Source organism: Stegodyphus dumicola, chromosome 8, assembly GCF_044657685.1.
Source record: "Stegodyphus dumicola isolate Sdum_Otavi_A_Nest chromosome 8, ASM4465768v1".
In the NCBI taxonomy this organism is placed as follows: domain Eukaryota; kingdom Metazoa; phylum Arthropoda; class Arachnida; order Araneae; family Eresidae; genus Stegodyphus; species Stegodyphus dumicola.
In genome coordinates this window covers 38,079,348-38,103,296 of record NC_140775.1, presented here as the reverse complement: position 1 = coordinate 38,103,296, position 23,949 = coordinate 38,079,348, and the positions used below count along the sequence as shown (strand labels likewise).

Here is a 23,949-nt window from a genome sequence, read left to right as displayed (position 1 = left end):
AGTAATAAAGCTCATAACATCCTGTTGATTATGTTATTGGAATCTTAAAATTCAAAATTTTAAATAGATAAAAATAACACCGTACCTGCTTTCCAAAATCAAAGTTTTAAAACTTAAGATTCTATTTTAAATCGGTTTAAAAATTTTTGGCATCCTCAGCTGCAAAGGAAAGAATAAATTAAACATTTTGATATTCCCAATACATTTTGTCAGTATTTGCATTAAAAGTTCGTATAAATCTTATGAACAGACATACCAGGACAGCAGAAACATTTTTTAACCTTTTTCACAATGCTAAGCACTAATAATTTTTACAGGTTGCATTCTAAACATAAATAGTGTAGCAAATATAAGGAAAAGTATCACAACACTTAACACTCTGAAAACGTAGACACTACTGTGCCAAGTGCGTCCGGGCACGCATATTTTTTTTTTCTCTTCGCATTTTTTAATATAAGATAAGATGGAAATAAATACTCTAATTCCAAATACATCCGTTCAACTTTCGTAGACAATCAAGATTGCTCGCTTCTTCATTTTGATGGCCTCCATCTAATTTATCTACTTTTGTATTTTCCTAGGGAAGAAATGTACAGAATTTTTTTTTCCCAAAATGTGCCTCACAATAAAAAGATGGAATAAATACCTGCTGAAGTGCGATAATTTCTGCGATCATTAAGATATTGATTTTAAAAAATATAGGAATTTTTTTCACCGTATGCTTTTACGTACCTTCTTCTACGCACATATATTTTCCAAAAGTTTATAAAAGTATATCTTTCGTTCCCAAGCCATTTACCTAAATCGCTTCCTTTAGAATACTTTTTCACGTCTACAAAGACAGATTCCTTTGAGAACAACGTGCAGAAAATCCCCAAACACACCTTCTCTTCCGTAACCGAGAAGAAAGAAACGAAAACAAGAGGAGAAGGAGCAGTTAACGGTAACCGCTCCCTGGGAGATAAATCGTTCGGACCGGGGACGAAAGTTGGTCGACTTGTCGGCGCCCTCCAAGATGTGTTTCCTGCCTAATGACAGCTTTTAGAACGATTTTCTAGTCGGGGCACTAGGAATTGATCGACTTGCATCTTACTTCTCGCCTCCACCTCTTCTCCTATCATTTGGAAGAGGTTTGAGGTTGCGGAGGGAAACGTCCCTTGAGCAACTGCGACAGACGATGTTAACCTAAATTCTGGGGCAGCATTTCACACTTTGCTCAGCTGATCTTAATCTCTTCATTAATTATGACATTAACATTTAAGCTGCTTAACTCGCTTTTGCCATACATGAAATGGAAAAATTAAAATACTTTTCTTGTTCATCTCATATTTTCTGAATATTTTGAAGATGTTAGTTTGATTGGTTTATTTAACTCCAATAAAGCACGTGAAGGCTACCTGCCTAAGAAAAGAAATACCTCCGTGGAGGAGTTTGGAAGGGAAACTGATTCGTACCCACGTTACACATAGGGAAAACCAAGAAAACGCGCATGTAGACAGCTCGTTTGTTTGGTATATAACACAGGTCGATCTACCAGTGTATCTGATAGCTCTCAAAATCGTGAGAGTTGTTGAAAACTCTACATCAAACAAAAGTTTCTTTTTTTTTCTGCGTAATTTAAAATGATTGACTAAAATCAAAACCAAGCTGCTTGGCGGCTTACTTCCTTACTTGAAAGCATTTTTGTCACTTAACAATTTCTTTACGTTAATTTTGAACTTAACTTTACTTCAATTGTAATTTTTTTCTATAAGATTTCGATGATATTAACTGAGTTGCTGGTTACAAGAAGCGAAGTATATATCTTTTAATTGTTCGTATACAAATGATGAGAACTGCGACAATTCGATAACAGTATCCGAATGATAATATTAACCACAATCACATTAAGCAGTATCTATTGTATAACACCTTAAAGAAGAATTTGCGATTAAAATATATAAAAAATTAAGGTATTAAAATTTTTAAATATTTCACTTCTAATAAAAATAACTAGTTGCCAGCTCGTAAAATAAAATCATTGATGCCGAATAATACTAAAATTCAACTCTAAAAGAAATTCCATTTTCAACGTTTATTTCTGCATTTCAGTTTTGAACATAATCAAATATAAGAAGAAAAATATCGAACTATTTAAGAAATACATTGCTTTCAGACTATTTAAAAAAGCTGGAGGGAACAAACATGTAAAGAGTCTTGCAGTATGTATGTTACTACAAAACTTTATCATAAACTTTAACTTTTATTTTTAATGCAGGAGATAGTGTGCTCATATAAAAAGAGTTTTGTAATCGATTTATTATAATGTTAAAAATCCATTTTTACATGACGTTTGTTATATAAAAAATCAGTTTGCTGCAAAAACGTTCAGTTATTAAAAGTTCAGTTAATGTAATTTTTTAAATAACTGATTTAACACTGGATTCAGCAACGCGCATTTGTCGAAGATAATCCTTATTATCTATTGGCAAAACAGAAATTTATGTTCGGTACGATTTTATCAGAATTGAAAAACTCTTTGAAAATCTCTTTGAAGCATATAAGAAAGTTTGCATTCATTTAATATATATTGAGATTTACAGAGATTTAGATGTTGTGATTAGCGATTCAGTGATATCTTAATTTAGAAACAGGAATATTTTGAAGTAGAAACTATTACAATAATAATAACAACGAGATAAATGGAAGTTCAGTTAGAAATGTATAGTTAGAAACAAGGAAACCCTAAACGAAACTGTATATTGCTCCGATGCATTTTTATAAATGCTATAGAACTTTAAATGTCATCGAAATATTACTCAAAATATGCGATTGTTCCTTAGCTACTGAATAACATGTATGACACAGGATGACTTGCGATGCGTAACAACACTAATAAAGCAATAGACTGCATGAAATAGCCTTTTTTTATTCTCAAGCCAAAAAAATGCATTACGAATAATAGCAAAAAAGCAAACCATCTATTCCCGTCGCCCAAGCATAAGCAGTCACGTGATAAACTAAAAATAAACTACACTCAAATAATAGCAGCGCTATATGCATCAACCTAAATTGAATAATAACACAAGACAAAAAAATTATTCTAATTTTGGAATTAAATATTTTAATAATTTTAAAAATAGGAAAGGGTAGTATATTTATAGAGTGGTACTGAAAATATGTAAATACAGCCAAAACTGTATATCACGTTATTCCTACTACACTGCTTCGTTCTAACACATTTAGAAATTATGTTACTTAGATTAGAATGTTAACTAAAGCGATGTTTCATGATTCTGGACCGACCTCGCGAAGTTGTTCTAGTGACCTACGGGAAAATGCCATCGCGGAATGAAAGTAAAAGGTCTGGCTCAAAAAAGTGAGAAAATTAAACGGCAGCATAATTTCTCTTTCCGTTTGGTTAATCAATTAATTGGTTGATTGATTCCATCGATTAAAACTTTAATATCCATTTGTTAACTTTTCAATTCCCTCATTCATTAATTGAGCTAAGATTGAAACATGTTCAAAATCCTATATCTGGACGCCTATGCCAAAATTCTGTCTCGAATATGCCAAGTGTTGCAATCATCAAATATATTTGGTTCTTTGTACTGTTCGAACAAATATAGTAATGACTGAAAATTTCTGTTTAATACAACCAGCGAGCTTGAAAGTTAGAAATTTAAAAAAAAAACGGAGTAGTATCTCTTTCGGTTTGGTTAACGAATTGCAGAATAAAATTTTAATTGGTTAATCTAATCCAAAGTGAAATGTTAACAGCCATCATTAACTTTAAATACCTTCCTCCTTTTATTAAAGTCAAAACTTGCTTAAAATCCTAGAGTTAAACACATTGGCTAAACTTTTGTTGCTATAATTCCGATCGTAGCAATCAGCAGATGTAATTGGTCTTTTATATTGTTGATACAAATATATGCTGATTTTTCCTTAGACTCATGAAAATGATACAAAGATTATAAAACTTCTGAAATTTATGTCAAAGGAATGTAGAGTGGTGGAAAAAACATGGTTAAGCATTAATGTCATGAAGATAATAAACGACTGCTGGCGCCATCTTACGAGCACGTGCCGACATTGCGTAGCATGTACATTGTATAGCATAGGCCTCCATGAGCAAATTTCCTAAATACAGACTGATATTACAGATATGGGAGTGTATTCTAAAATATACTAATAAGTTTCAATGGGTTTCAGTTCGTCCATGAAATGTTTCATGAAAAGGGAAGTTAATTTCCTGAAGTTTTCCAGGGTTCTAAAGCTTATTCTGTTTGTAAGTTAAGTTAATCAGATACTAATGTCTTCCTATGCCACAATAATTTTAATTATTTTGCCAATCAAACTGAAACAAAATTTTCTCGCCGCTTTCGGCAGCAAAATACTCTCGAAACAGCAGAATTTGACGGTCGATTCTCAGTCTGTTGCAAACCTTTTGGTCCACTACTCAAAGTCCCTCCCACGGTTGCGATAAAAATGTGCAGTTTGCCACCCCTTTCCCCATTCAAGGAAATTTTGCATTCAGTTATACTTGATGCTGGCAGTGACAGCATTTGTTCAACATACTTGTCTTTAACCTTGTATGTATATGTAGTCAAATGCACATGAGCAAAATTTAATACTTCCTTGGGTCTACTTTCTATAGCTATCTTCTATCGAAAGAATTACTCTACATAACAACAGCAACTTCCTAAAAAGAAAACTGCTGTTAATAGAGATCACCGAGCTTAGAAAGAACATTGGTGACGGAACTATGTTTTATTACAGCATCTTCCCCTGGACTATGTTTAAAACGCAACAGACAATTTTTCATCATTGTTTTTAAATACATTGTGTTCAAAATGTAACTTCAAATTGCTAAAAATGCTTAAAAATTTTAATTTTTTTTTTTTTTCATTTTTTCCTTTTATTGTTCACATCTTATCAAGATTCCATGAGTGTCAGACTGTATAGTTACACTGAAGGTTAGTATTTTTGTAAAATTATTCAAAATCGTTCTTCCTTTTCCAGATCCGTATGTGAAAGTTTCTCTCATGTGCCAAGGCAAGAGAGTGAAGAAGAAAAAGACGTCTGTCAAGAAGAGTACTCTCAACCCCGTTTATAACGAAGCTCTGGTGTTCGATGTGCCAGCTGAGAATATCGAAGACGTCACACTCGTTGTCAAAGTGATCGATTACGACAGGTGAGAAAGATAGAATTTTCTTCTATCTCCATTCTTTTTTAATCGCAAAACCTTTAAAGTATAGTTTGAATGATAGATTACTTCATAGAGGTGTGTATTTGCTTTAGTATCATGGGATTTGTAGAAAATAGAAATCGTATCTGCTGTCATCAGAATTTCAAAAATAATTTTTTTCTCATATAAGGTAAAATAAAAAAACGGAGTATTTGCCATAGATCCGTACAGGGAATATTTGATTATGGCACAGCACATTAAGCTTGCCAGCTTTGTCCTGTATGCAGATATATACCGCATATTGTTACACATGAGAAAAACTTCATTGAGCCAGTCCGTTTTCATCATCATGAATGAAACAAATAGTCAGCAATCAGTATTTCGGAGTTTTAACCACTCGGCTATAGGTCAGCGCTTGTTTATTTTAGAGGAACAGATAATAATAATATGATTTACTCATTTCACCGTTTCCACAGAGATAGACTCCTTGATTTGAAAAGTATCGTCAGGCGGCAGCAATGAGACACACTCTTTGGGATTAAATGTGGCTTAGATCGTTACCGCCGAGAGAGACTCGTCGCTTCGTGTTTCCCAAACCCTAGAATCAGGCTAAAAGGAAAAGAGAAGATTTATAGCCTAATTTGGTCACGTTCTATCCAGATCGGGTTTATATCAATTTCATACAAAGCAAAGTTCACTTAAAAAGATGGGAAATGGAAATGCTATCCACCCCTTTCAGCTGGCATTGCAACAGAAACTACTGCTGATTTGAAATCGGGCCTATAGGAGATCGTCTTTATCAATTTTCAAATCGGTCTAGATGGCTGATGAAAAGGAGCAAGAAACATCTCTAAGTCCAGTTTCAAAGGCAAAAGGTTACCTTCGTTACGAGAGACGCAATAAGCAACTTTTTTAGAAACAAGGTATTCTAGAACCAGTCTGAAAGACAGACGTCGACGCGCATCATTTTATTCTGAGATTCAAAGTACTGTTTTCTGAAAATAGCTTATTTAATCAGAAGCAAAGCAGAGGGTGTATGACATCTTTCTTCCTCTAATGCGAATATAAAAGACTTATATTTAGTATCCAACTCAAGCTACTATTTAAAAGCAATTAGCCTAGCTACATGAACAAATTTATTTCTTTAAAATGTTTTGTTGGTTGAGGCTCTGCGATAATTTGTCTTCCAATCAGATACCAGCTTTCTTTCCCAAAACATATGAAAGTATGAACAACTGTCGATATACATCGTAAATAGACAGATATTGCTACCGCAAAATAACTGCCTCAGAAACAAAATCCTGCCGATTATCTCTTGCATCTCACAAGAAAATGTAGATTAGTTTCGAGGCTCTTGGTGTATTGATATGACAAGTCCAGAAACATTCGATGGGATAGCTTGTCACTCCTGCATGGCTATTAGTACTTGCAGGGAAGGGATGTTGATTACACTGCTGAGCCTTAAAATTTCTACAAAGTTCCGTCCAGCACTTGGAAGCATCTATATAGCAAGTCCAGCACTTTTGCGTCTATATAGGCCACCAGGCCTTACTAACTTCTAAACTTCCGCCCAAACGGTATTCCGACATTGCATTTACTAAAAATAGTTAAAATCTAAATTTTTATACCGATCTCATAGGAAATATACAGGGTTATCCAAATTAAACTTCCCCAACTCAGAGGCCTGTGCAGAGTGTTGTATGGGTCATAACGTGATGAAATTTTAAAAACAGACACTTCAGATCATGCTCTCGAGATTTATTACACAAAACAAATTAGTACAAGAAATGCCGATAGGTGGCGATGTAACACTAGTAATGTGCATATTGCAGCAACGTGATTTGCGCAACGTATCCAAAAGACGAGCCCTACAAAAATGGAATACAGGCCTTGCACAGGCAGTTGTTTCCAGCTCGTTGATGCACAATGGCGACTTTGAAAGACAAAGCTCTGTTAGTGAAACTTTTCTACCAAAATGACGAGAATTCCTGTGCTGCGATAAGAGCATTCCGTCGGCTGAAGATCTTACGCCAAAGACCAATGAAACCACGCGCTCTACGAGATGTGATGAAGAAGTTCGAAAGAACGGGACAGCTGGGAATTTTACCAGGTAGAGGACGACAGGTTGTGGAATCTGCATGCGTAGAAGACGTTGCTTTGGCGGTCGTGGACCTACTAGCCAATCGCCACATGGTGTTGTCAGTGTGCCAACTGTTTCTCGTGCTGTTGATATGCCCTATGCGACCGTCTGGCGTGTGATGCATCGAATCCTCGGTTATTTTCCTTACAAAATCCATAGTCTTCATCAGCTGTCCGACGGGGATCCTGTAGTTCGGGAAACATTTACGTTGCAGTTCTTTGCCAGAATGGAAGTCGATGCTGCTTGGCCGTGGAACATCTTTTGGACAGATGAGGCCCATTTTCACCTGAATGGTCAAGTGAAATCCCGCGCGCAATCCATCAAGTGCCCTTGAGCCCTCCAAAGGTTACTGTATGGTGCGGTTTTACTGCAACATTCGTCATTGGGCTTTATTTTTTTGAAGAGGTGACTCCAACAGGGTTCAAAACCTGCTCTGTCACAGGAAAACGGTATCAGGACATGTTGACAATGTTTGTGATCCGTGAACTGCAACAACGTGGCCACCTCCAGGACACAATATTTATGCAGGATGGTGCACCTACCCATATTCTTCGTGGCGTTCAACAGGTGTTACGGGCAACTTTTACCGCTGCACGTGTGATCAGCCGCTGTTTTCCTACAGCTTGGCCTCCCCACTCGCCTGATCTCACGCCATGCGACTTTTGGTTATGGGGATTCTTAAAGGATCGGGTCTACCGAGAACACCGAGCAACCTTGGCACATCTAAAAGACACAATTATTCGACATTGTTCGTGGAATTAATGTGGACTTATTGCGTTCCGCTGTGGAACACAGTGCTTTGCGAATGGAAAGAGTTGTGGAGAACCACGACAGACATATAGAACATCTGTAGAATGTCTTGTTGATCTGAAGCACCGCCTATTGGCAACTTCTTGTACTAATTTTTTTGTTTGTTTGTTTGTTTAATAAATCTCGAGCGCATGATCTGAAGTGTCTGTTTTTAAAATTTCATCACATTATGATCCATACAACACTCTGCACAGGCCTCTGAGTTGGGGAAGTTTAATTTGGATAACTCTGTATATCAATAAGAAAACTATTTCCCCCCACCCGATTTCAAAAAAAGAAGATGATGAATTCTTATGGATCAAAGTTATATAAGGAATCATTAATAAAAAAATTTAACTTCGAACTGCACTTTAAATAATGCCTAAAATCATGAAAGTGGGATGAAATAAAAATAAATAAAATATAAAACTTAAAACTGCCCCATTTTAGCTTATCCCTTCTAATTTAAAATTAAGATAACATTATTCTCATAAAAGTATGTTTTATAGAATTCTATGTGTCTCATTTTCCTGTTTCTTTCAAGCCGTATTTTACAGGCGCTGTGTTTTTTTTCATGACGTTCGATACAAAAGGTTCATAAAATTACAAAGTTTGTTGCCACTTTTTATTTTTACTTTAATGTTTGGGAGTGTTGTGTTTTAGAACTACGATGTTTTTTGCATGCATTCTTATATGCCATGATATTTTGCACGAATATATTTTCCCCTGCAGTTGTTTCCGACAGACTCAAAGTCGTGCTCTAAGACTGCTTCATGTTTATACCTATTATCATAAATGAATTACAGAATACAGAGGTATCTTTTTTAAAATAACATTCAGTCTCACGTTACTTGATTCACGTATAAATTTATGTTATGTCCAGTACGAATGTAGAAATTCCTTTTTTTTTTTCAACGATAGTTTGAAATTTTAAATTGTATTTCCCCAAAAAATTATCTAAGTACGCAATGCTGATATGTTAACGTGTCGGAACATTTCTCTGTAATTGAGAGTAGTATGATTTATTTGCTCATATTAATTAGCTTGGCTGAGTCATAATACATTTTTGAAGTAAAATTGATCTTTAAATTTCTCCTTCATAGAACTACGCAGGTTATTTATACATTTTTAGAACGATTTTGATGAGGAATTTTTAAACAAAATGTGTTAGAATAAACACTTTTGGCAACAGCTTTATTATATGAAATGCGAAATATTGTCTGCTACTTTTAAGCTTGTTCTTCCTTCAAAATATGGCATGTAACTAAACAAGTTGTAGGTTAAAAGGGATGTTTGCGCTTTCCGAAGAGAAACATTCCTATTTCATAATTCGAAAACGTTGTGAAATACATGGTATTGAAATTTTGAAGTGCAAAATACTCAACATTATTAATTGGAAATAGGAAAACCATCATGTCATTAATTCTACATGCGAAGATAATTCCAAATGAATACCCAAAAATGTACGCATTGTTTCTAATGTTTCTAAACTTAAATCATTGGTAAAAATAGAAAATCTGCCGACGCATAATTCAATTAAAGAGTCTTTAAATACATCTGTAGCAACAATAAATAAAATCCTAAACCGATATTTGCAAATTAAAGAGCTAAAAATCATAATGTTTACCAGCTTTTTGGGAGGCATGTGGCTCAGCTTAAAACAATTTGTAAAACCCTGCATGGAAATTATTCAGCAGGAGATGAATAGAAATACATTGTAACCCTTGATGAAGCATGGGTTTTCTTAAATGAATGCAATATAAAAATATCTATTTATATCGAAAACGAAGAGAAAACTGTGCATAAACCGAGCCCTTTTAATGCAAAGAATGTTTAAGTAAGGAGTTTATGATTGCCGTAGGTGTTAGAATAAATCTGTGTCATTTTTGCATAATGAAACTCAACAACGTCAAAACCAAACGAGCGCCAAACGATATATTGGCAAGAGAGGCTTCTACCTATGTTTTTAGAAAACATAGAAGTCTTAAAAAGATTTCGTACTTGCATTGTATTTGTGATTCAATCTTTTCAGCATTTTACCTTCTTTTGTGGAATATACTCCTGATAATATTGCCTAATATGTAAGTCTGAAGGCATTTAATATTATAAATGAATCTCTTGTAAGCTCTTTATTTCAACAGTCTGATTTAAATATTTGTAAATACAGTTAACATTGATTTGTATTCTAGCTGAGGTAAGAAAACTCTCTAACTTGTTAAATAAAGATTTCGCAGTTATTCTAACTTATGATTCTTTAATAAAACTGTGCTAAATAGAGGATAGTATACACAAACGCCTTAACTGTGTTAAATGCAAGACATATCAGTATGATTCTCATACAATGGGAAATTCAAAAAAGAAAAGTGAAAATAAAATCTTAAAATCAACACAACGTAGTATCAAGTGAAAGTTTTACGTACGATATTTACAGAAGAAATTCTACTTCTTTATCTCAATTACTTTCAAAAAAATGAAACTTCATCAAGACAATGCAACAAGTTATACTTCCGAAAGTACCACTATGTTTCTTGAAGAAATGAAGACTGGTAGAGGTGCTGCATATATACCTTTTCAATGTGTTCCTGCAAAATCCCCTGACGTTTCATTGTGCCTTTGGTCTCTTGAAAAGCGCTCTTTCTAAGTGCAAATCCAGCACAATTGATTGGATTCTGGAAAGTAGTGGAAGGGAAATGGAAATCAAAACTCTTAGAAATTTTACGGAAAACCGTGGAAATCACGATGCAGACTTATAATCTAGATGGAAGATTTTAAAAAAAGTACTGCTTACATTTTAAATATTAATTAAACCGCCCCGAAATCGTTCTAAAAATGTGTGAATACCCTCTGTATTTTTCTCAAATCTTCAATCTTATTTGCAGTTTAACTTTGTGTCGTTATCTAGAAATTTATTGCCAGATAAGGAGCAATCTTTAAAAGTCTTCTGTTCTACATTTTGCAGAATACATCTGATCATTCATGAATAGAAAGTCTTTCTTTCCATTTCTATCCACGTACCTAAAATTTTTTGTAAAATTTACATCAATGGAAAATTAAATTAAAAATCGAAATATAAAAGGAGAATATGAAGGTTATGACATTGTATAACCATGCATTGCATATATGAATTATTTCAATTGGACCTAAATTACGCACAGTTACATATTTCTCAAAAAGAAATTTCCATCTCAAGAAATTTTATTTATGATAAATCTCTTATATATTTCAGGGTGGGCCCTAATGAAGTGATGGGCATTTGTGCCATAGGTAGCAGTTGCATCGGTTTGGGCCGTGACCACTGGATCGAGATGTTAGACAACCCCCGTAAGCCTGTTGCCCAATGGTATCCTCTTCAAGAATCCTTGTCCGGTCTAGCCGTGGATACTGTGACCTCCAAGTCGTCCTCCATCAAATGCATCAGCATGAGATGACTGTGAAGGACATCACATTCCATACTGAAGAGATTCTTCACGTATATGTCATCATCTCCGAAAAGCCTTTGGTAGGGCATTTGTTGTGCCTCTTGACAACACTGGATTGGTTTCACCCTCTCCCTTATCCTTAAGCAAAGATGGTTGGAAAGAAACAAGACCGTCGCTAAACTCACCGAAGTTGTTATGCTTGTCGCCACACTTTACACAACTCTTAACAACTATCCTGGAGTTTTTTCCCTGCTTGGGAAATTAAAGGACATAACGTGGCACAACCCCATTTCCTTTCTACCTCCTAACCTCTTCGCGATAAACCATAGAATATTCTCAAGTGTGTGTACCAAACAAGGTTGAAATTTTTATTGCTGTATTTACAATTAACTGAATTCTTGTGTAAAAATTATTTTTTGTTCTTTCTCTAGATATCTGTTCTAATGAATTACTTAATTAATAAGCACTGGTCATAAGATTTCTTTTAAATATAACAAAACGTTTTGCTATGTTTTTTCGTCACATTCGCAAGTTGTGGATAAACATGAAATCGCATAAGACGTACTGAAATTAAACTCTGATTTAATATTAAGTAAAACAAATTATGTATGTATCAGTATATTAATATTCTTCATTTGAAAAATAATTTAAGGAGTTTAGCAATCCTAAATTTTATTATGCATTAAAATAATTCAAGGAGTTTAGCAATCCTAAATTTTATTATGTAAGAGAGGTTCGCATGCCATATTTATTCCTAAATGCTTTATAAGTATCTAAGCCGAATCTATTTGGCAGGATAGAATGCGTCATAAGTGGCTATTCGAATATTGCATATTCCAAAAAAGGTTGATATCGACGTAACTACGAGTAGAAGGTATGATATGTGAATGCTAGGTTTCATTGAGAAATTTCTAAAATATTACAACTTAAGAAAAATTATATCTTCTATATAGAACATTCTGTTCGAATATATCTAATGTCAGTCGCCATACTTAATTTAGTAGTATAAAGTAAAAATGAAACGATGTATTATGTCTGAAAGGAAATATGTTTTCAGAAGTTACAACATTTATAGGGCCTTGAAGGAGTTTCATAGATGATATTTAAAACCTAGACGTTTTTCTGCCAAGTATATTGCAACAACTCTTCATTCAATATATTTATGGTTCGGATGACGAACTGAATGAAGTTCTCGAGCATTATTTTGTATATATTTTATTTATATGCAGTGGACGCCGCTTAATACCATTACGATTGATGTTATCATTCGGATACTACTGTTGATTAACCAAAGTTCTGCCGTTTTATATACAAAAAGAATGAAAAATGCATCGCTCATTTTTATCAAAAATCCGGTTAACATGATCGAAATGTTAAAAAAATGAAATTTTTAAACTGAACTACAGTCGCCAAATAAAATGTAAATTATCCAAATAAGTTCAAATGATTGTCAAGCGACAAAGAAATGTCAGTAAAGGAATAAGTCGCCAAACAGTTTGGTTTCAATTTCAGTGAACCATTTAAAATTAGGCAAAAAACAATAACTTTTGTTCGACATAGATTTTCTGTAATTCTATCCGTTTTGAGAGCAATCGGACACAGGTTCCCCTTCTTCAACAGCAAAATCATTCAGCAGAATTTTTTCCCTGAAAAAAATTTAACATACTGATAACGAGGAATGACCTCTGAGTATTAATCAGAAGAAACATTTTCAAAAATGTTACGAACAGTTTTGAGTGTTATCAAAATAGTCTTAGAAAACGGGATCACATTAACCGGCGAGTACACTTGCATTTAGAATATCTAAAATTATACAAAAGCGTTGGGATCCCATCTTTATTTCCTTCAACGAAGCACATTTGTAACTTTTTCAAATGTAAAAATAACATTATTATATTTCAAAATCAAATATCTTATAAAAACCTTAGTATGACAACTTGTGATATCATTGTAGAAATATGACTTATAATTTAAACTGAAATCTCCTTGAGTTATGTTTCAAATGTAACACACATGTTTCAAACGTGTGCATGGCTGATTTTATGTTTCATTAAGATTTCGAAACTGAATTAGTAAATAAAGAGCAACCATTATTTAATTTTACAGTAAACAATAAACCTGTTATACTACTTTAGCACTTTTTATGATTATTTTAAAAGGATTTTTTATCATCTTTGTTACTGAAAAATGTTTTCAAAGATTATGCAATACTAGCGTTATAAATTACCTGAATTTATAATCAGTCAGTTTATTTCAAAGTAACACTGACTATAAAATATGGCGATACAGTACAATAATATAAATACAAATTGTAATAATATTATAACCTATAAATTTCAAGTTTAATCGGTATACGCGATAGTAATATAAGGTTATATAAAGTGAATGGCGATTGAAGTATAAAATTAGAATTTCCTAACACTGATTTTTTAAAAAAGGAGCATGTTTCCTTTCATATCTCAGAATAGTGTTCGGGTTGCTGCATTTTTAATGACCTTTTCTTCTTAGTTTATTTTGTATTAATCTATTTATCAAAATTCTCTGTTTTTGATTACAAAACTCTCATAGCAAGTACTAACCGAAACCAAATATTAATTATCTTTAAGGTCTGGAAATGTATTTTTCAAGTTTACCAAAAATCTTTAACTAAATTTAAAACTTAGTAATTAAGTCACTTTTAAGTAATTTTTATTACCAGTGCGTAATCGTTTTACCTTATGTTTTTCATTTTTTCTTACGTAATAACTTATGTTGTTAATATTATTTTGTTATTTAATGCTATGTTTAATAAAATGCGAATTGGTAGTTACGAGCTGTAATTGTTTAAATGAACGTAACTGTTTTGCTATTGTTTATAAAACTGTAATACTTCCAAAACATTACTCAATGCCGCTTTCAAATCATTTCATTAATTTCACTTCAACATCATTATGCATTTTGTTTTTCAATTTTATTATCCTACGAAGTAGATTTGTGAAAATTAACGATTTAAAATTAATTACTTTGCTTCGAAGGCCATTTTATTGCAGAATTTATATCTGAGTGGGCATCTTAAGTTGACATTAACAATTTTAAACAAACGGTACTTGATGTTTGCATTTGACGCAAATTGCCAAATCTAGCTTTGGTATCTTTGGATCTAATCTTTGGTAAAAAATGAATTTATAAATAAATAAATTTTAAATTGTTATGTAATAAATAAACCCAGGTGTAAAATGTTTTAATCCATTCACAGAAATTCTGTTTTGAAATGAAATTTTTTTATGTTTATGAATTAAATTTTCTTTCAATAATTGTTTCGAGTTAGTAATTAATGTACAAAATTATAAATGTTTTTTTAACCTTAAATTGATGAAATAAAGAAACAAAATTGGAGATGAAATTCTGTTTTGAAATACAAAACTCTGATGTTTATGAATTTAATTTTCTTTCCATCATTATTTTGAGTTGTTAATAAATACACAAAATTATGCAATGGTTTTGGCCTTTCGTGAAATAAACAGAGCAACTGTGGGTGAAATTCTGTTCTGAAATAATGGAAACTTATGATATTTGTGAATTAAATTTTCTTTTGATAATTGTTTCCAGCTGACATGTTAATTAATATATAAAACTATAATTTTTAATGATAAAACTACTGTAAATGATACAGAAATTTTAAGAGCAGTTATAAATTTTTAACAGCGAATTGTGAATATGCCCGAAAATCTTTTTGCCTTTAAGATTATACAGAAGAAAAGAATATATCTTTCTTCAAATATTCCGTAACTTAAAATATATCGTGCTTTTAGAAAATATTAATAAATCAACTACTTCACTGTAAATTCTGTTGAAGAATTCATGAAACTTTTTAATTCATTACGGATGAAGTTTAATTATTTAGACTCCTCACCACTTGTTTCTGATACAGTAGAATTCCAATTATCCGGTGTCAACGTAACTGCAACTCCTAGTTATCTGGATCGCTTATTCTTCTCTTGAAGCACAAATAAAATTAGTAGTTTTTTACCATTAAAAGTATGAATTTATTAAAACTTGCATGCACAGAAATATAATAACGAGCATTCCATTGTTAATCTTATTTTTTACGCCAATAAAATACCATTCCTTCATTTAATTTTGAGTAAAAATAAGTTATGCGGATTTTGTTTTAACCAAATAAAATTCATTTATGAGTTTAATACTAGTGGAGTTATATTAAAAATAACTTTATGTGTTTTAGTTTTAGGATAAACGCAAATGAATTTCGAAGTTGAAATAGAAACTGGTTGTGTGTTTCTGCAAATAAAAACTTTATTGCAGCGTTTAATTTCTCAAAAACAATTTTCGCTTTTAATTTTGTTGTATAAAGATTTGTTATTGTATTAAGTCTACGATAGCCTCAAATGCAAGAATTTGGATTTTCCGAGATCAAATTATGATTCAAGGAAAATCTTGCATATAAGAAACAATCTCACATATATAAGTGTAATATATTGAAAGTACTTTACAAGCAAGATAGGTTAAGATCTAAATATCTTCTTCTGAGGTGAAACTAGACAAATATATAGGGTGTCCACAAATTTCCTGGATTACATTAACAGCTTGTTGTTTAGGAATAAAATAATTTTATACCATTGGCATTAGTCACACTTTCACAAGTAAAGTTCGAAGTTTTCTGACAAGGTTCTAGTACGGTGGCGCGCAATCCTGCTGAAACATAACCTTTGGCTGACGGTTCTCCAAGTATGTGCAAATGTAATGAATCAATGTAAAGAAGCAAACTCCGGCTATTATTCTATATTCATGGAAGAAAAATAATCCTAAAATCTTGTCATGTAGAATCCAACATCAAGCATTTGTTTTCAGGCTGTCCTTCTGCAGCTCCCCTGCAACATGAGGACTTTCAGGTCACCAAAAGCTCACATTATCTATATATTAAACCAAATCGAATTGTTAGGAAAACCTTTCATATACGTATATAATAACATCATAAACGTTTCCATCACTACATCTTACAGGGTGGCCGTAATGATAAAGTTATTCAGGGACTTTGTAGACACCCTGTATTTTAAGGAAAAATAAACAATATGTAATAAATATATTAGTGTAGTCAACTTCTGATTTGCAAGCGACATATTAATAGGGTTCTCTCTGTCTTAAATTAAAATAAAGATTGTTTATTGCAAAACGATAAAAAAATTTTTGTTCTTACAAGTCATAAGAAACTTTCTACCGTAAACAGAGAAAGTTAAAGAAAACTAATACTTGGGGGTAATAGCAGTGATAACAGATGATATCATAGTTATTTTTAACCTAAATTCTTCATTTCTAATTGCATTTCTGTCTTCAGTATTTAAGTGAGTTTTTTAGTTCTGATTAATGATTTAGTTTGCATAAACAAAGGAATTTATAAAGCTTAAAGTAGATTGAAACACACGTAAGTTTTTAATAATAAATTTTTGTTAATTACAATAGGATTTTCTTTATGCTGTTTGTGCATAAAAATTACTGCGGTAAATCAGGAGTTGACTTTATATTTTAATACCGAACTGTGCATAAAAATTACCGCGGTAAGTCAGGACTTAACTATAATTTCAATGCTGTATTGTGCATAAAATTTACCGTGGCAAATCAAGAGTTGATTATATATTTTAATGCATAATTGTGCATACAAATTGCCTCGAAAATTCGGACTTGGCTATGTATTTCAATGCGTGATTATGCTTTAGATTACCGCGGTAAATTAGAAGTGGGTTATTTATTTTAATGCTTGATTTTGCATAAAAATTGCTGCGTAAATCAGGAGTTGTCTGCTTATTTCAACACAGGACTGTGCATGAAAATTACCGCCGTAAGTCCAGAATTAACTACATATTTTGATTCGGGACTGTGCATAAAAATCACCAATGTAAATCAGGATTGCTCTATATTTTAATGCCAGATTTCGCATAGAAATTACCGCGAGAAGTTAGGAATTGACTAGAAATTTTAATGCTGGATTGCGCATAAAAATTACAATGGTCATTTAGTAGTTGACTATATATTTAAATCCTGGATTGTGAATGAAATTTATTGCGGTAAATCAGGAGTTGCCTGTATATTGTAACACTGGAGTGTACATAAAGTCACAGGTATGTTCTTCGGAAAGTAATTTTCAGGGTCCAATACGGTATATACCATTTAATCTTTGTTGAAATAAAATGCAAAAAACTAAAATTGATTACAGCATATTCACATTTTGCGTACAGAAAATAAAACTACCCATTTATCCCAATGTTTCGAATGTCTGTATGGATTATGGTCTAGTATATTTCGAATATTTGAAGTTTTGTCGAATGAGACGTTTGGGCGAAAACATACTTTTCTTTTTGTATATGTACTCTTACAAATATATGATATTTATTTATGCTTAACCGTGAAAATTTTTATTAGATCTTCTTTTATTTTTTATCTATTTCCTCCTATTAAAAGTCGGGAAAAACCATCTACTGATCTTTTGCAAGATTCCAAATCTAGTCATGGGTACACCTGTTCGGAATGTCCGACAATAAAAACAACACATGTGTCTCGTCATGTCATCGCACAAAATACCTTTCAATGTCATCCAAAATCTGACGCACCATTCCTTATGTCGATGTTGTGAAGTGAAGTTTAAAATACCATTCGCTGTGTTGAGCGAAGAAGCACAGTTGGCCTTTTATTTTTACTAGTACTCTGTAGTAGCAGGGGCTAAAGATGCAATCTGTAAGGTACCAGTCCAAGGCAGATCACATGTTAAAAATTTTTACTTCAATAGTGTTATAACATACGCATTATGTTAGCCCCAAAGACATTTCAATTATGGTGTTGTAAGGATTCCGATATTTTTACGAGTTGTTTGACGCTCGAGCTTACGTTATTTTCATTTCCATTAAAAACTTGTGTGAATAACGCACCAGAAAATGTATAAGTAGAGCTAAGTAATTTACTGCGTGTTATAAATCTTACTGAAAGATATCGTACATATTTGATTACATTTTACTCGATTATTATCAAAAAATGAATACACTCAGTTGCGAACTCTTGCACTAAGAATAATTGGTTTGTTTGGGAATACATTTATATCTGAGCAGCTCTTTTCATGGTGGAAAATTAATGAGAAAAGAACCAGACTGATCGATCAGCAACTGCAGTCTATTATGAAGATAATTTCTTGTACTTTCTCTCCGAGGGTACGAACATTATCAAGTTTCAAGTTGTAATAAAAACTAAAGAAGTTTATTATTATTTATATTTAAAAATACGTATTTCTATTAATGGGTAGAAGAAAACTTTAATAAATAAAGACAATAGGCTGTTATTATTTTTTCTCCAGTTTTGTCCCACTCGGTAAATTTTCTTTGAAAATTTAGAAAGTTTTTATAATTTGTTTACCTTTAGTTTAAATTAAAGTAAGTTAATGATTAATTATATGTTAAAATTATTTGAAAGAAATGTCAGTCTAAGAATTTAACATTTTAACTGTCAGTATATTTAAATTGCAAAATGTAACCAATAAAAGTGTCTTACAGGTACCAAACTTTAGATTGCAGATAGAAAATATTTTTGGGATATTATTAATTATTATTGTTAATGTATGTTTTGATAAATATTTAGTATGTTAAATTGAAAATATATTTAAACTATTTTTTATTTCGTTAATTTTTTTTTTTTTTTTTTTTTTTTTTTTTTTTTAAATGAAAGAAAAATTCTGGCTAGTGTTATCTTCTTTCAGATTGTGCATTCGGCCTGCCTGTTATTTGAGTTTGAGACCAATAGTTATATAACATGTTCAAAATTTTCAATAACTGATCATTTTCGATACATTCTTAATAATTTTAAGCAGTTGTGAGGTAAGAAGTAAAAGCGAAGATAATTCCCATTTCTCTCTATTTCAAACTTAAATGCTCTAAATCAGGGTTTCTTAAACTGTGCCACAAACTTTTTTATAAATATTATGGGGTTCTGGAAGTTACGAAAAAGTCTCAGTTATAAAAAGGGGTCGCGATGAAAAAAGTTCAAGAAACCCTGCTCTAAATAAATAAACTAAATTAGTCAGTCTACGCATGCATATTTCAAGCGAACTATAGAATGTTCCCAACTTGGAAAACCCGATTCGAATTAATAGTTTTGTCATGTGAAAAAATTGAAATCCATGCTAATCTGATTACAAGACTCTCTGTCTATGGATTAAAATAATAATAATTTTCTCTTGAAAAACAAATGATATCTGTGCAAATCTGATTACAGGAATTTCTGTCTCTGATTAAAATAATAATAGTTTCACTTGAAAGACAATTGATGTGCGTTCAAATTTGATTACAAGACTTTTTGTTTACTGATTAAAATAGTAATAATTATCTTTTAAAAAACTGATATCTATGCAAATACCGTTTATACAGGTATTAGGTTTTCCCCGTACGGATTAAAACTGAACATTTTGTTTTCTCAGTTAAAATGTACTAATATCGTGACATCGAATTTTGTTATGAAAATGCCCTCCTCTCGAAACATAGGATATTTAACATGTGAACTGCTTTATAAGATAATCTCGAGCACTAAGCAACAAAGATTTTCCAGGTACTGAAGCCACAGATGAAAATGGCGAACATTATTTATTTTGATGCATGCTTCATTCTTTGCCCCTGCTTTCATTTAAAATGATACTTTCTTCTAGCAGATGTCATGAGAAACTGTGTCACTTAACATTAGAGTAAAGATGTTCATTTACACAGCCTTTTTGATTATGATTAGGAATAGCAAGTTCTAGGAATGGATCTTAAAGAAGAGGGGAAATGAGATTTTAGTTAAATAGAATACACCAAAAGAAAAATTTTAATTCAAAATTAAATTCTGTTGAAAGTGTGTGAGACTAAAAATTATTTGTATTTGTAATTTATTTGTTATATCTTTAAAAGGAAAATATGACTATCATGTACAAAATAAAATTCCAAATAGTATTTGTTTCTAGAGGTTCTGTTTTGGAGCAACATTTTGTTCACACACGATGATTTATTTCTAGTGCATAGTAAAATATATAATTTCTGTAATGTCTATAATTTTATTACCAGATTCTTAAATTGAAAGTGTCATATGATTACTGATGTTAGAAAGGGATGTAGCTTAAACTCCTTTGTTTCGCAATAGTTACGTTATTAGGCAATTTATCTTCTACTCGATTCGGCAAATACTCAGAAATGCTGCCATTCAGCGTGGTATAAGTTCTCTAATTTATAAAATTATGTAATAATTAATTAATTTAAATATAATGTAATAATTAATAAAAATATAAAATTCTTAAGAAATCGTGTGATTTATAAACATACATGTTTTTTGATAATTTATATTATTTTGCAGTTTATCATCAGTCTAATTCATGCAATTTATAAAGTACCTGACTGTTACTATTTATAAATATTTGCACGATTATTTTTCATTTATAAGGCTTCCGCATTATAATATTTAAAAAAAATACAAACACTCAAAAATATAGCATGATTGTAAATTTACATACCACATTAATAAATTATCTTACACTGTTAAAAAATACTTACTACCACATTAATAAATTATCTTACACTCTTAAAAAATACTTACTACCACATTAATAAATTATCTTACACTCTTAAAAAATACTTGCCGTAATGAAAAAAATATAATTACCTCCAACGGTAATTTATTTCTTTTCCGTACATAAAATATTTCAAATTGGGAAAATTTCAAAATTTGAAAATGAGCCAATGGTTCAAAATACATGAAATTCGATCAGTTAATGGCTAAGTATTCTTAAAGCCATAATTGTGAATAATCTCAGAGTATATTTCCCCGTAGTTTCATGAAATCTTGACCAAATCACTTTCAAACCGGCTGTATAGATTAACAACCAGGTAGAATTTACATATAGTATATATTATGTCAATTATATTCTTGTACACAAACACATGCTTCATGTTATAGATCGTCTCTCCATATACTAACATTGAATGTGGTCTTAGAATTTTGGCTCTCGTCATAAAGCTCAAATTTTGCTTTGTGTTTCACAGAAATAGTATGAATTTTGTGATTATATAGTATAAAAAGAGAACATAATTTTTGTTATATTGGTTAATGTTTCGATGTTTTGTGTATTGTATTTGTATGAATAAAACTGCAGTTGATAGTATACCTGGCGAATTTTGGAAGAAAAAACCTTTTTTACTGACAGTATGGTCGTTTTAAATATCTTCATATAAATATTTTTTAATAATTTGACAATAATAGTGTGGCCTCAGCAAATTTTAAGAAAGAGAGAGTGACATCAGTCATAGACGCAAATAAAAAAAATTAAATTGTTAAAAATTATTATCGTTTATATAAAACGATAATAATATTTAATTGTAGAGAATTAAAGCATATAATGCTATCAACTTGATTTATTAACTCAAAACTACAGCTAATTAAAGTAATTGCAAAGGTAAGCAATTATCTCAAATCAGTACTCATGTATCAGCGCAGCCTCCTTAGTAAAAGTCACCAAACTTTCAGATTGCGCCAAACTCGGGCAACCATGTGCATAATAATTATTCAGGCAGCATTATAAGCACCATCGGCATTTTCATATGTGCTCCTTTCGTTGTATTCCAAAATCCAATTTTTATTGACAATTGCGTTTTTATTAACAATTCGTGATATATTTTGTCTTAATTTTAAAATATGCGCTTGAGGAATTTGTCTGTAGTAGAAGTAAATACGCAAAAGTAAAATTTATGCAGAACTATAGTATTTTTACACAGAATCTCTAAATGAAAGAATTGCTTTAAATCTATTTATTCTACAGCCATCCCTGCAAAATTCGGCAAAAGAAATAAGCAATGGCTTGTAAGTAGCTTGCTTGCTTGATTTTCGGGGTAAATGATAATAAGTGTAATAATAATAGTAATACATGCGCCTAATCGGGATAGTGGTCATCGACGGTGACTGCAGTACCGAAGGCCCCGAGCCCGAATTCTGAAGAAGACCTGGATGTCTGTGCGGCATGAGGACGTTCCAAATATGCAGAGAACCGAAAGCCCTCGCGAAAGATTGCTGATAACGAATGAGGGGTTGAAGATCCTCTGACTTACCCCCTAGGGTGCTCTTCAAAACTAGAGGTACAGCTAAAGGAAAGTCGTCCTGTCACCTGTATATTCCTCAAGGCTTTTGCGAATGACAGGCGTAGTCTTGCACTCCTTGCCACAATGAATTGCGTGGGGTCGTTCTGATGATACTGTTAAACAAGTGAGATAAGTCACAACAACAACAACAATATGTATTAATAAACATGCATGTGATAAATATTTTGCAAATTTATCATTCTTTCCTTCTGTAAAAAATAACCAAACTGCGCCAAGGTTGTTGCGTTAGTACGTAGGTATCAAATCTACAAATATTTAAAACGAACCTCAAAAGAATTCTCACTTGATGTTTAAGATTAAATTCTTAATCATATTCATGTTATGAGGCTGAACAAAGCTATCATAAAAAGAAGCTATAATAAACTTTTTTATGGTAGCTTGATTATTTTTCGACAGGAAGAAGCTGTCGTAAAATTTCACTTCAAATATTCTTCCAGCTTATCACCAATCATCCCTTTGGACAAGTAACCATTAAAATATTCACGCCAGTTTCATCGCCAAGCACCTTCATGGCGAGCATATCAACAGCAGTTTCATTATTCTGTTCTTTAATATTCTTAACTAAACTGTACATAGATAACATGATATATATTCTTTTAATTTGAAAAACAGTTTGAGTGTTGTTAAGGTAAGCTTATTAATGTGAGCATCTTCCGTTGAGTTGAAAGTGAAATGCATTGTTTTTGTTTGATTTCATAAAACATAACATTTTCAGTGTGAATGCGAAATGCTGTATTATTGCTTGAAATATAATAGAAATGTTACTAGTCTCATACGTATAACAGTAGCTTATATTAATGTGTATTTTCTGTGAGCAATGGCGTAAAACTGATGGCAAAAAAAAAGTTTAAGAAATTTTGCTAGTGAAATGTAGACGCTAAATGTGAATTTGTGTTTTCTGGAACTTCTTGATGTCTTTTTAAGCGGGGAAAAATATTTGAATTTCTAAATTTGTTATTATTTTTATAATACTGCCGTTTACACTACACACCTAATGCAGTTGTATTCAAATGTTTATTGTTAAATAAATGCTGTATCTTCTATGGCATATTTAAGTTTGATTTTTTTTTATTGTGCTGTGACATTTTTTATAATACTAATTGCTGTGGTTAAAATATATCGGGAATGGTTCATTTAAAATGCACATTTGCAAGAAATCGCTTGCAAAGTCTTTTTAGAAATTACTGCGACTTTCCTCGACAACTGGCAGTAATTCGTATTTCGTTTTCTATTATCATTTGCAAACGAACCGATTTTAAGTATTAAAGAATTTGT

General features: G+C 31.9%; 1 protein-coding gene across 2 annotated transcripts in view; it reads left to right on the top strand.

The window, feature by feature from the left end:
* The window catches only part of LOC118202680 (synaptotagmin-10-like), a 242,136-nt gene extending 218,414 nt beyond the window's left edge, over positions 1-23,722 (top strand). For both annotated transcript variants that reach the window (XM_085821743.1, XM_085821745.1), the window contains exons 8-9: positions 5,008-5,179; positions 11,329-23,722. In XM_085821743.1, coding sequence (XP_085677869.1) covers positions 5,008-5,179; positions 11,329-11,530 — 374 coding nt within the window. In that variant the 3' untranslated portion in view covers positions 11,531-23,722. The remainder of the gene's footprint in view (positions 1-5,007; positions 5,180-11,328) is intronic.
* Positions 23,723-23,949: the final 227 nt, after the last annotated feature.